The sequence below is a fragment of the Caloenas nicobarica genome, chromosome 5, assembly GCF_036013445.1.
Source record: "Caloenas nicobarica isolate bCalNic1 chromosome 5, bCalNic1.hap1, whole genome shotgun sequence".
In the NCBI taxonomy this organism is placed as follows: domain Eukaryota; kingdom Metazoa; phylum Chordata; class Aves; order Columbiformes; family Columbidae; genus Caloenas; species Caloenas nicobarica.
The window spans coordinates 23,200,304-23,214,375 of NC_088249.1; the positions used below are offsets into that span (position 1 = coordinate 23,200,304).

At 41.3% G+C, this 14,072-nt stretch overlaps 1 protein-coding gene across 1 annotated transcript in view; it reads left to right on the top strand.

Moving 5' to 3' along the window:
* SPTLC2 (serine palmitoyltransferase long chain base subunit 2) overlaps positions 1–14,072 on the top strand; it is an 82,251-nt gene that overhangs the window by 26,869 nt on the left and 41,310 nt on the right. The window contains exons 6-9 of the mRNA XM_065636498.1: positions 720–813; positions 3,403–3,508; positions 4,350–4,569; positions 8,832–8,958. Coding sequence (XP_065492570.1) covers positions 720–813; positions 3,403–3,508; positions 4,350–4,569; positions 8,832–8,958 — 547 coding nt within the window. The remainder of the gene's footprint in view (positions 1–719; positions 814–3,402; positions 3,509–4,349; positions 4,570–8,831; positions 8,959–14,072) is intronic.

The following is a 14,072-nucleotide window of genomic DNA, read 5'->3' on the forward strand; positions in this document are numbered from 1 at the left end:
GAATGTTCAACATATCGGCTGTTGACCTGTAATCATTGCTGCTCTCAAAACAGACGTTATCCCGTTTTGATATTTGTCCAAGGATATATCTTCCCTTTTGGAAAAGCAAACAAATGCAATGCAATGTTCAGTGGCTTCAGAAAACTTCTCAATTTCACTCTGCAATTTTGTTTTCCACTTCCTGTCTCTTGTATGTTACATCCATCTACAAAGTACTTAATAGTTTTATTCTTTAAAAAAAAATTAGTCCCTTTGTTACCACTGAGCACACATGGGTTTAATCAGTGGATACCTCCTAATGTAAGAAATAGTGCAACTTTGTGCTAAGGTCTTTAGTCTAGGATTTCAGTGGCCTGTTTCCTAGCACCACTGTGGACTTGCCGAGTAACCTGCTCTGCTCTCAGTTTTATCTGGCTGCATAGGAGGATGAGTACTAATCATCGACTTGAGATATTCAGGCAGTTTCAGCTGCAGAACTTCTGGGGAAAGTGAAACTTAAGTGGTTCTTTCAGTTATTATCAGTTGTGTATTTTTATTTGCTATACTAAGGCTGCGAATTGTTTCTTAGCAAATCTTGCCTAGCTGCATTCATGTTGGAAATATGTTTGTTTGTTTGTTTCTTAAATGATGCCTAAGAAGTTCAGAGCTCAAAGGTATTACATGCTTGGTTGTGAAAACATAACCTTTTCAATATCTTCCTCTTTCCCCTTCTAATTCAGGGCTGTCTGATTTTGAGTGATGAACTGAATCATGCATCACTAGTGCTCGGAGCAAGATTGTCAGGAGCAACTATTCGAATCTTTAAGCACAACAGTAAGTATCAGATGGTGGACTCTGCCTTTCTGCAGGTGCTATAGATCAGATGCAATCTCTTCTATCTTCTAGTAGTTGGAAATCAAATTTCTTGCAAGGAAATAAATTGTTGGTTAACTGAAAGATCAGAAGACTTCTGCTACTGAGAATGTAATCATCCTGAATTAGATATTTTTTTAATCAGTCCCAACTAATAATATTTTTATCCTGAAGCTGTCTGACTTACATCTTGTTCATATGAAGAGACACATGCTGCCCTTTGGCAAGTCTAGGGGCATTAGTGTTTTTAACATGGCTTCTTGTTACTCAGGTCAGCATGGTTAGGCTGTTCTAACAGTCCTTGTCACATAGTAATGCAATCTTGTAGTGGTCTAAGTTACAATTTGGAGGATAAGAAATTTTAATTTTAAGACCAGGTGCTGACATGATCCTACAGTAGCAAAAGCTTATGAATTCAGATGTCTGAGCTAAGCAAGACAACCATGCATTGGTACAATGTAGTACAAAAGGAATTTTTGGGATGCGAAGCATAGATTAATTTCACTGAGTTACTTGCTTTAAGTGTTTGTTTTGAGAATACAGAGAATTTTAACTTTGCTAGTTTCAGCTTCTTCCAGAGGAGGTATTTAGAATAACTCTCAGATTAAAAATACTTAGGCTTTCCTTCTCTTATTCTCAGTGAAAGAAGTACCTGGTTGTCCTTGATTAGTAAAGCCACTACCTTCATTCTTCATCTGCTTCTAATATTCTTTATAGTATCAGTCTCTGAGATCATGACTCTTTGCTCTTATTGAAGTGTGTGGTGGTGACAGCAAAGCTTGGATGGCTGCAATTATTTTCCTTTCTTCATCCTACTTGGCAGTGGATCCTCTACTGTGCTTACTGTTTCTTTTTTTTCCCTCACTTTCTTATTCTCTATTGTTTTAATAATTTTCTTTACAGACATGTAACATTCACTGATTATTTTAAACTGTTTCTCTTTATTCTTCATAATTCTTGACTGCTGGGCAAGATCACAAAAGCTTTGCATTCAACTTCTGCATTTGTATAGACATACTTCTGAACGTTGCATCTAGTTCCAGAATTTCAGAGGACACGGGTGACAAACACGGTTCTGGGTATGAGGAAGAGGACTTAGAAGCTCTGGTGTGATGAGGAACAATAGATGATCTGTGGGAAAGGGGTACAAATAGCAATGGTGAGATTGAGGGATAGATGGTGGGGAGGCAAAATGCAAAGCAATGCAAGCAATGATCTTGACCTGTCAATATGATGTTCAATTCATAGTTATGTGTGTGTTCTCAGTCCTACTCTTGTTATACTCTATGCTGCCTTAGTTAACTTCATTTTCCTGAGATGCGAATGGCTTCATATTCTGCTTTTTAGAAATTATGGGGGAAAAAAAATTCCCTTTCAAATCATTTTTCAGTGGTTTTGGTTTTTTTCTACCTCATTTTGCGCTTTGTCCTTTGTATTAAGGTCAGTTCCCAGTCTTTCCCTCTTGAGAGATCAGAGCAGAAGTTTGTATTCCATTGTTCTCCTTAACTGCACTAAACTCATCCTTTGTTCCTTGAGAGATTGTTGGAGGCAGGGACTCCATTACTGACTTTTTCATCTGTGTCTTTTCCTGAACGTTAGCTGTCTTCCAACAGTCTATTAACTGACCTATTTTGCTGTATAATTTCTAGTCCTAGTTCACAAGCTCCTCTCACAGCTACAACTGCCTTTGTCTACCAGTCCTCTTTTCATGATGGTTTGTGCTCCTTTTCATGCCCTAGTGTTTATATCTGTCTCTTGCGCAGCACTGTAGCTTTTATGGTTTGATTACTACCATCTCCACTCCTTTCCTCAGGTTTTTTTTGCAGGGCTGATGTAATGTGTATTTATTTGCTCACATTAGTCAGGTCTCCTAGGATCACATCAAGTGTTCGTAGCCAAAGCTAGCGAGGTTTCAGAATACATTGCTGCTAACAACTTCATCTATATACTTTCTGATACGCTGAGCACTGTCCTCCTTCCTACACCGTTGGTTCTTTTTTTTTTTTTTTCCCCTCCTTTTCTGTTTTTTGTTTAGTAGCTTAGTGGCTTTAGTAACTTAGTTCACACCTCCAGTCCCTTCAATTTTAAACAAAGTAATAAAAAAGTACACTTGCTCCTGTTCTTGTCTTGCACACTGGTCTATCTTCTACGTATCTTTAGTTGCTGATCCTTGAGCTTGCTTGTTCTTTTTTGTCATTTCTATCCACAAGGACATGCTTACTACCTAAATTGCTTTCTCTTTTCCTCACAATGAGATACTTTCCTTCCCCTGCCCTTTATTTCCTTGTTTGCTGTTTCTGCCTAATGCTCTAACTCGTGCTTTTATCTTAGGATGACGAAATTCTTCCTTGGAGTTCATACGGTCACCCATTCCTTTTATTTTCATCTGTGGGCCTGCAGCTAGGTGAAGCCCATGCTTATTGACTTCTGTGTGGTCTGTCCTCCATGCTGGAGCAATTTATGCGTTTCTGGAGTATTGCTGTCTTTAGTCATGTCAAAGCTGAAGCTAGTAGCTGTTTTGGTACCATTTAACAGTAATTTCTGGTGCAGATATGCAAAGCCTGGAGAAGCTGCTCAAAGATGCTATTGTGCATGGGCAACCTCGTACACGGAGGCCCTGGAAAAAAATTCTTATCTTGGTGGAAGGAATATACAGGTACAAACTATTCTTTGTATTCCTAAGACCCTCCACATGAGATCTAGCTGCTTAGTATTTGTGTTCCATTGCCAAATCAAGCTATGAATATTGTCACTTCATAGTTATTTCATTTATCTCATCTGTGAACTAAATTGAGCTATGAATGTCTCACATCCTGGACTTTCTGTTACTAGTACTGTAGCTGCACCTGGTGTTATCACAGTGCTTCCCACATCCTGATTAGATTGTAGAAATTAATTAATCTAAACTGATTATTTACATCAGAGCTGAGGTCTTAAATTGCTTGTCCGTTCCATTGTTTCTGTGCTCACTAGGTGATGCTAGTGTGAATGGAATTGCACAAATTGAATGTTTTTGCTGAGAGTGAGCAGGAATATGTAGTGGGTTTAGCTGTGTTAGGCATTTAAATCACAGTGACTTTCAGCACAAAATGGGACATTTTGGAGTGCTGCTACTGAGAACCTAGTCAGTTCTTAAAAGAACAACAGGTAGGTAGATATCAGATCAGAATACTGACATTAAGGTGGAAGTAAAAACAACATCATTAATTTATAAAGTTGTCACTGAACACATTGCTTTGCTTTAACTTACTGTTGCTGCTACTATTTAGTCCATATGTCAGCACCCCAGAGATGTTAAACAGGTAAAAAGTAGAGATCTGGGACCCAGATGCAAGGAGGAGTTACCTTTCATCCCTCTGCAGAACATGATGTGTCTAGCAATTTTTATATCTTCATAACTACTGAAAGGGTGAAGAAAAGAAAGCTTAGTCACTTTAGGCTCTATAAGGAGACCTCAACCATTAAACAACTTACACTGAATTTCTGTTTCTCAACAGTATGGAGGGATCCATAGTCCGTTTGCCTGAAGTGATTGCCCTCAAGAAGAAGTACAAATCCTATCTGTACCTTGATGAGGCTCATAGTATAGGTGCCCTGGGTCCCCATGGCCGGGGTGTAGTGGACTATTTTGGACTCAGTCCTGAAGATGTGGATGTTATGATGGGAACATTCACCAAAAGCTTTGGAGCTGCTGGAGGATACATTGGAGGCAAGAAGGTAAAAAGCTGGGAACCTCATGGCTGTGATGGAGTCCTTCACTGAGCATTTCAGTGTTGATCTGTTTCTCAAGTACCCTGATTGTCCATTTGTTTCATAGTTTTACATACTGTCTAGTACAGCGGAAGTCTGTGAAATGCAGAAGAATATAAGGCTGTTGTCAGAGGGTGTAGGAAAGCAACTAGAAAAGCTAAGGCCTCCTTAGAATTAAACCTTGCAAGATGGGTCAAGGACAACAGGAAGAGCTTCTTCAAATACATGGCAGATAAAACTAACACTAGAGGCAACGTAGGCCCACTGATGAATGAGGTGGGTGCCCTGGTGACAGAAGATACAGAGAAGGCAGAGTTACTGAATGCCACCTTTGTCTCTGTCTACTCTGCCGGAGGCTGTCCTGAGGAGCCCCGTACCCCTGAGGCCACAGAGGAAGGCAGGGCAATGGAGGAGTTTGCCTTGGTTGATGAGGACTGGGTTAGGGAGCAATTAAGCAATCTGGACATCCATAAATCCATGGGTCCAGATGGGATGCACCCATGGGTGCTGAGGGAGCTGGCTGAAGTCATTGCTGGACCACCCTCCATCATCTTTGCCAATTCTTGGGAAACGGGAGAGGTGCCTGAGGACTGGAGGAAAGCAAATGTCACTCCGGTCTTCAAAAAGGGCAAGAAGGAGGACCCGGGTAACTATAGACCGGTCAGCCTCACCTCCATCCCTGGAAAGGTGATGGAACAACTTCTCTTTGGTGCCATCTCAAGGCATATCAAGGAGAAGAGGGTCATTAAGGGCAGTCAACATGGCTTCACCAGGGGGAAGTCATGCTTGACCAACCTCATAGACTTTTACGAGGGCATAACCAGGTGGCTAGATGATGGCAAAGCAGTGGATGTGGTCTGTCTTGATTTCAGTAAAGCATTTGACACCGTCTCCCACAGCATCCTCGCTGCTAAACTGAGGAAGTGTGGATTGAATGATTGGGTAGTGAGGTGGACTGTGAACTGGCTGAAGGAAAGAAGCCGGAGAGTTGTGATCAACGGGGCAGAGTCTAGTTGGAGGCCTGTATCTAGTGCAGTCCCTCAAGGGTCGGTACTGGGACCGGTACTATTCAATATATTCATCAGCGACTTGGATGAGGGCCTAGACTGCGCTGTCAGCAGGTTTGCTGATGACACCAAACTGGGAGGAGTGGCTGACACGCCAGAAGGCTGTGCTGCCATCCAGCAAGACCTGGACAGGCTGCAGAGTTGGGCAGGGAAAAATTTAATGAAATATAACAAGGGCAAGTGTAGAGTCTTGCATCTGGGCAGGAACAACCCCAGGTTCCAGTGTTAAGTTGGGGAATGACCTATTCGAGAGCAGCATAGGGGAAAGGGACCTGGGGGTCCTGGTGGACAGCAGGATGACCATGAGCCAGCACTGTGCCCTTGTGGCCAAGAAGGCCAATGGCATCCTGGGGTGTATTAGAAGGGGGGTGGTTAGGAGGTTGAGAGAGGTTCTCCTTCCCCTCTACTCTGCCCTGGTGAGACCTCATCTGGAATATTGTGTCCAGTTCTGGGCCCCTCAGTTCAAGAAGGACAGGGAACTGCTGGAGAGAGTCCAGCACAGAGCAACAAAGATGATTAAGGGAGTGGAGCATCTCCCATATGAGGAAAGCCTGAGGGAGCTGGGTCTCTTTAGCTTGGAGGAGAGGAGACTGAGGGCTGACCTCACTAATATTTATAAATATATAAAGGGTGAGTGTCACAAGGATGGAGCCAGGCTCTTCTTGGTGACAACCAATGATAAGACACGGGTCAGTGAGTATAAACTGGAACACAGGAAGTTCCACTTAAATTTGAGAAGAAACTTCTTCACAGTGAGGGTGACAGAACACTGGAACAGGCTGCCCAGGGAGGTTGTGGAGTCTCCTTCTCTGGAGACATTCAAAACCCGCCTGGATGCCTTCCTGTGTAACCTCATCTGGGTGTTCCTGCTCCGGCAGGGGGATTGGACTAGATGATCTTTCGAGGTCCCTTCCAATCCCTAACATTCTGTGATTCTGTGGATGCAGAAGAGTCTAGTCTAGTAAAAAACCTCATAATTGTATAGTTCTCACATGGTCAGCAATGACCTCAGTTTGCAGATGCTACAGTGGTGGTGTAATATCTTTTTAGGAACTGCTAGGAGCCAGGAAGCAGGGATTTCTTAATGTTACTTTTAATGAGACTTAAAGGAAAAATACAAAGAGCCTGTTTGGAGGAAAATCCCCTCCTTAGGTTAGTCTGGTAGAACCAATGCTCTTTGGACTCAAACAGTTTGCTTTCTAAAAATACAGTTCGTTTGGTTGGTTGTGTTTTTTTGGCCACTGACTCTCTCTTATTGGAAAGTACTGTTAGAAAGTACTGCCCTTGCCAGTGTCCTCCTTTTGGGAGGGATGGTGTAGACAACTGCATGTGTCCCCTTTCTCAAATCCTCAAATGTACAGGCTTCTAAGCTTTATTTTAGAGTGAAAGTCTACCATTTTCCTACCAGGACAATAATTTTTTTAGATACTAATAGTGACAATTACTTCAGCCCATCCAAATGGTGATGAGGCTTGCTGATGTTCCTCTTTAGTTTACTATAGTTGGATTAAAATTACTCTACATCTTCCTGAGAAAAAAGCACCATATTAATCTTTTTCCAAAGATAATGAGCTAATGGGATTAACTCCCTTGGCGTAAGGTGATGCAGCTGAGAGCCCTCTGCAACTGTGTTTTAGCTGCTGTTTGAGGGATTGTTTCAGAGGTAAGAGGCCTTAAATCATTTTACCTAATTTATTTCAAAGTCCCTTCACAACTTCCTTTCATTCAACTTGGACTCCAGGCAGACGGCAACAATATGTTTCCAGCTTGTGCTATCTACAGGGCCACCATTATTAATCATTGAATTGTTTAGGTTGGAAAAGACCTTTAAGATCATCAAGTCCAACCATTAACCTAACACTGTCAAGTCCACCTCTAAACATTTTCCTAAATGCCACATCTACATGTCTTTTAAATGCCACCAGGGATAGTGACTCAACCACATCCCTGGGCAACCTGTTCCAATGCCTGACAACCCTTTCCATGAAGAAATTTTTCCTCATCCAATCTAAATCTCCCCTGGTGAACTTAAGACCATTTCCTCTTGTCCTATCACTTGCTACTTGGGAGAAGAGACCAACACCCTCCAACTACCTTTCAGGTAGTTGTAGAGAGCGATAAGGTCTCCCTTCAGCCTCCTCTTCTCCAGGCTGAAGAACCCCAGTTCCCTCTGCTTCTCATCAGACTGGTGCTCCAGATACTTCAGCAGCTTCATTGCCCTTCTCTGAACTCTCTCCAGCACCTCAATGTATTTCTTGTAGTGAGGGGCCCAAAACTGCACACAGTATTTGAAATGTGGCCTCACCAGCGCTGAGTACAGGGGGACGATCATTTCCCTCATCCTACTGGCCACAGTATTTCTGACACAAGCCAGGGTGCTGCTGGCCTTTTTGGCCACATGGACACCCTGATATGGTAGCAGAAGACAGAATCTGTCCTCATGTTCACACTGCTCTTTATAATATTTTGCTGGAGTGGTCTGGGTATTTTAAAGTAGTTTTGTTACAGTTAGCAACAAGCAGCCTACATCTATGGTGTGTCAGTCCTTTGTTTCTATATGACCTGCTTTTGCCTTCTAACAAATGTAGCAGGTGTGTTTAACTGGGAAATGCAGGAGGGGTAAGCTGAGGTTCTTCCACTATTAAATTACATGTGCTGCTTTATTTCTATTCTGCTGATAAACGGGAGAAAATGGTTTTTGATCTGTTCCCCTGTTTGGTGACGTTTGTGGGGAAACAATTATATTGAGCATGATACATAAGCACCTATGGATTCTGGTCCCCAATTTTTCTTTTATTTTATACTCCCACTGTTACAATAAACACTCTTGAAACACAGCCTGCATACAGCTTTAGTAATGCAAATACCTTGTTGCAATCCAATGCTGGTGGTGTTAGCTAAATGAATTTGTCGTAGACATTTGTCTTTGTTAAACACACATTCTTGCCCTGTGGCATAATTATGGGTTGTGGTGCCCCTGCTGTTCACTCTTCAAGTACTTATTACTTGTACTGTAAAATCAATCCTTGAGCTATCTGTTTTCTTCCAGGATATTAGAGTTTTCTTTTGGTGGCCTCTTTTATTGTGTGATTAAGACATGACAATAAAGCATTGCTCTGAGTGCTGGGAAGGCGATGTCTGATGCCTCCTGTGTTTTGCTAGGAACTGATTGATTACCTGAGGACACACTCTCACAGCGCTGTGTATGCAACATCAATGTCACCTCCTGTTGTGGAGCAAATCATCACCTCCATGAAGTGCATTATGGGTGAAGATGGTACAACTGTTGGTGAGTCTTTTTAACAGTAAACATGTGGAAGGGGGAAGCCAAAGAGAGTCTCTTTATCACTTTGACAGATAACTCATTCAGTGAACTCATTCATAATTATCTGTTAGGACATATAAACTTGTAATTTCTGGAGCAATAAACCAATTCACCATCCTACTTGGCAGATAAGGCTAATAACAGCATAAGGAATTTCCAGGTAGAGGTAAGTTGTCGTAGTCTTATCAAAGACACAATATTGTCTTGTATTGGTTTGTGTTCTGTGTCCAGCTTTTATAGCCTTCTTCTCTCTCTTCCCCATTGTCTCTCCTTTGTTATTTGCCCCACTTTTTAGATTGTTTTCAGAATATTTTGCTGTGTATCTCTTACAGTTTCATGTGCTGCTTACTGCAGAGGCAAAGTTTTTGATTTTCATCTCTAGTGTAATTCAGTTTGCGCCTCAGTTAAAGTAAATATAGGAATGTTTCTGAAATCCCTTTTTACTTGGCAAGCTAGAGACAGTTTTCAAGATCAGCAGACCTAATGCCCTCAGAGGAGAAATTCAGCATATTTATCTTTATTGTCTTAGTTTTCCTTTTTCATTATGAAAGTAAGAAAGGGGAAATCTGTACTAGCCTTGATGCATTCAAACTCAAAAAATAAAAATTCTTGTGTCTCATTTGCCTAGTAGGTAACAGCTTCCTTCAGTTATAGCATGAAGGTAAATAGCTTCTACTTGTGATGTGTAAGCTACCTCAAAACTGAAATGGTCCAGCCTTTTGCATGTAGGATATTTTTCCTCTTCACAGGTAATTAAAAAGTTGTGAGCAGCTCTTACGGGATGGTGATGTAGTTTGAGGATCTGTCAGTGGCGGTCAGTTCAGAGGCTCTTAGAATTCAAACTGCAGAATATATTCAGTTATGGGAGTTCTGGGCATCTGGCCACAAGGTGGTGGTGTGTACTGAAGAACTGTATTTGCTTTTGAACATGGGTTGTTTGACCAACTAACCCGACAGATAAATCCTACGGTGAAAAAGCTCGCTGGAGAAATGACTTAAACCTATCACAAGTGAAAAATTCTTCATTCAGCTTGCTAACATTATCTGAGAACAGAGTGCCAGCAATTGGTGTTGATGGTTGCTCAACAGAGAAGTTGTCACTGAGGCACATAGAGCCAGGCAGCAGCCTGTGTCTGTGCTAGCTTGGAGCACTTCCCAGTGGTCCACAAGAGATACCCGTACCAGTCAGGAGCTGCACACAGTGCTGTTCTCGAGAACAGATACTAACCAAGCTTCAAACTACAGAAAAAGTTGTGCAAAAAGGCTGGGTCTTGTCACCACCTTAAAAGTGACTGTTTGAGCTCTTTCTAGCTCATGATTTGCCAACAGTCTGTGGTCTGCTCAGGTGTTGCTTGCTTTGGGTTTCTTCCAGTATCTGTTTTGCTTAATGAAGTGGGAAGCAGGGAATGTGTAACTAATTTCTGTTTGCAGTATTCAAACTAAGGCATTTTTACCCCTTCTGAGGCTACAGTGTAATATTTGTTCCAGCCAGAAGAATGGAAGCAACTTCTACTCCAGAGTTTTCTTGTGCCATTATGCCAGCAACATCTATCAAAGCTGAAAAGTGAACCAGGTCAGGAACTAATTGGGGGGAGGGTGTGAATCTTAAATTCAAAAGGCCTTTATTTTGTCATGTTGCTTAAAATGTATGTCAGGCTACAACTTGCTAATTGGTGCTATGGAGTACCAGGATTCCTAGGCACTCTTTCTGTTGAGAAAATACGTGGTTTTGGTGTTTGAAAGCTGTGTCATTTCGAAGAAGCCCTGTGCATTCAGTTTCTATATGAAGTGTAGCACTTTTCAGAAGTGCTGGATATAACAGTTGGATAACCAAAGTCCTGTCTGCTCATACTGAGAAAAGATTTCTCAGTTACAGGTCTTGCAGAAGTGTTACTGGTCTTCTAAGCATCTAAGTCAGCCTTCAGCTAGGATAAGCACCTCATAGGGTGATCCCTGCATGAAAGTGCTCCTCTGTTCCTTTTCTGCGCAGTGCTGTTTCCTAGTCATGCATTCTTTTAGTTGCCTTGAGGCTTTAGAGATAATATTACTTTGTAGGCATTTTCTGTGGCTGAAGTTCATTTGGGTGAATTGAGCAGCTGCTTAGTGATAGCATGACAAAGTTTTTTTCCTTGTTTAAGGGATTTAGCCGAAAAACTTCTCTCTGGATTCTGTGGAATTATGGATGGGTCTCTGGAAGACCAGTGCCTGCCGTTGGTTTGACTATGAGTAAATGTGGAGCAGAGTAGTGCTGGTAGGCGTTGTTAACTGTGGAAGACAAGTAGAGAAATAGTGTTAAACTGGGTCACTTGGTAAGCACCTCTGAATCAACTGTATGTTACGAAAACGTCACCACTTTTAAATTAGTCAAACTGAACTAATGGATGAAGGAAAACTGAGATAGGGCAGTGGTTTTACAAGGGGACAGGAGTTGGAGCTGGAATCAGAACAGTAGATAGCTAGTTCCCAACCCTGGTTTTTCGGCCACAGCTAAATCTTTTAATGGCTTTAAGAATGCTTTCTTGAAAAGAGCCTTTGCGGTTTCTTTGTCTGCCTGCTTCTGTTCACCACACACTATTTGTAAAAGCTGCTGTCTACCATGGCATCAAACCTTTGTGGAAATTGTGATGTCAGATTGAAATCGTCTGTAGCTGGGGAATAAGTAGTAGGAAGCAATTAGTTTTGAGGATGAAAGCTTTGTGTATTATTTTGCAATAATAAGTTAATTCTATCCTCTTATACTTCAGGCTATTTCTAAAACTAATGAAACTTCTGGAGGCTCTAAACTTACAATATAAGACATTGCAGTTACTAAAATTTTAAATAACTAAAAAAAGTAAATATCTCCTTTCAAGTCTTTCCAGCAGCTGCCAGTGACTAAATAGGATATTAGTAGGAGGCAGCACAGACAAAATACAGATGCTGTGAAAAGCCGAATGTCTGCTTATAGAGAACATAAGATGGATAGCATGCAAATGTGCTGCCTGAATTGAGACAGTAGTTTCTTGTGTCTTGATTTCTGTTCAAACTAATCTGTTAATTCTCTGTACTGTTTATGCATTTCAGTGACTAGCAAGCCTCAATCTCTCTGAGGACAGTTATGGGAACATAATTGTATATAAATACAAGTATATTACTTGCTCCTTTGTCTGGACTGCAAGAAAACCACTCCAACAGTGAAAGCCATGTTTATGGGTTCTTGGTAGCGGTGCTTCCAGTACTGCTTCTGAATCTCCTCTACCTTATTAGCTCAGTGCTGTATGTCTGTCCTATTTTACTTTGTATTACTTGTCTTGCATGTAATTGGCTAGAAGACCATGATGTGGTCTTAAACAAAACATGCTTGATTTGTGATCACTTTGAGAATTTCTTCAAAGGAACAGTCGTCCTTAAGAGTGATGAACATCCTGAGCACATAAAATGTCTTCAGAGAGCTCCAATGACAATGTACATGGATATCTTGCATATCATCATATTTGGCTTTGACATATAGTAGAGCAAGGTGAATAAGAGAGATGGAGAAGGCTTCTTTCTGCAAAAGCAAATTTTTTGAAGCTGGTTTTCCAATTCAGAGTCAGTATAGTTGAAATCGTTAATGAGCAAGCATTGCAGCTGCTTGTCAGCATATCAGTGGATGCTGCTTTTTCTCTCTGTTCAGCCACAAAGGTGGATGAACTTCAGATAGTTTTCTAGATAAAGTTGATTTTTAAAACAACGATAATAAAAAGACACGATAAGCAGACTTTTTTGGTCATAGTGTACACAAAGATGACAAATCGATTCCTGGAATGGAGTTCTGGAAACTTGTGGTGTACAGCCACTTGATTCTTGCTGTTCATGTGATGTTAAATTGATTGTAGAGAAAATGAGACAGCTTGGTGCTTGTCCTGGTAAATGAGATGTTGTTGGAATTCATGATATTAAGTACTTAACCTGTCTTGGTGAATTTTTCAACGTCAATGGTTTGATTTGAGTTGAAAGCTGGATTTTTTGCCATTACGATCTCTCTGGGACTGGGAATCCAGTTGGCTCCTTTCTGCCATTTACATAAGAGCCAGGGATATGTCCTGTGCAACTGGAGTTCTGTTAGCACTGTTGGTGTTCAGGACCCAGCCTCTTTGTTGCCCTGATAACATCTCTGGGGGCAAGTGGGAGAAAATCAGAAAGTAACCTGACTGAGATGTGGGCAAATCAAAACATGCAAGGTGAAACCAGTCTAGGAACTGGTTAACCTCCTTCAGAGATGAAACCTTAATTTGCTTTCGTGTGTATTAAAAAATGGAGGTGAGCTTTAAATCCAGGAGTGTTTTAAGTTTGCAGTAAAGCTGGCAGTGTTAACGGCTTGTAAAAGAGATGAACTACTTTCTTACATGGACATTAATTTGATAATGGTAATTATGCATTTGATGTTTATGACAAGTTTACTGTCTTCCATCTCAATTTCAGGAGGCAAATATCCCACACCCAACCACAGTGCCATACATAGTGTGTACAGGGTAAGTTGTGGGTGGACCTTGCCCAAGATGGCACTTAAATTTTGAATTAACATTGTCTTAGGCACCATATAGAAACCAAGAATTATTATCCTACATGTCACAAGCAATGGAGGCAGCAGTTGCATAGGGCATCCCAGCTGTTAAACTGTCAGAAATGATTAACTAACCTTTGAAGGCTAGTCAGTTAGCTGCACATAGTTTGGTATTTGTCTCCTGTGAGCAACTCAGTTGTGCAGAACTAGTAATTGATTATATCAAGTCAAAGGAAGCCTTAAAAAATGGGTCCTAATCTTGTCATTGCTGTGTGCAACAAACTTGAGTGAGTTAGATCAGAAAAGGTAGTTAAACCAATTGTAGCTAAAGCGAATAAGAATGTACAGCTGTGTTGGCAGAGAACTGAGCCTAACTGAGCTGTTGAGAAGACAGCAGGGCCATTGCTGTACTGTTAATATGCCCAGGGAGAAGATGCCGGAATCAAAACTAAGCCTGGTGTGCTTAAATTCCTGGGTAGAAAAGACTGCAATTAGTATTTTAACTTCCATGTAGTTATCAGGCCCTCAAGTGAAGATATGACCTCAGTAGTTC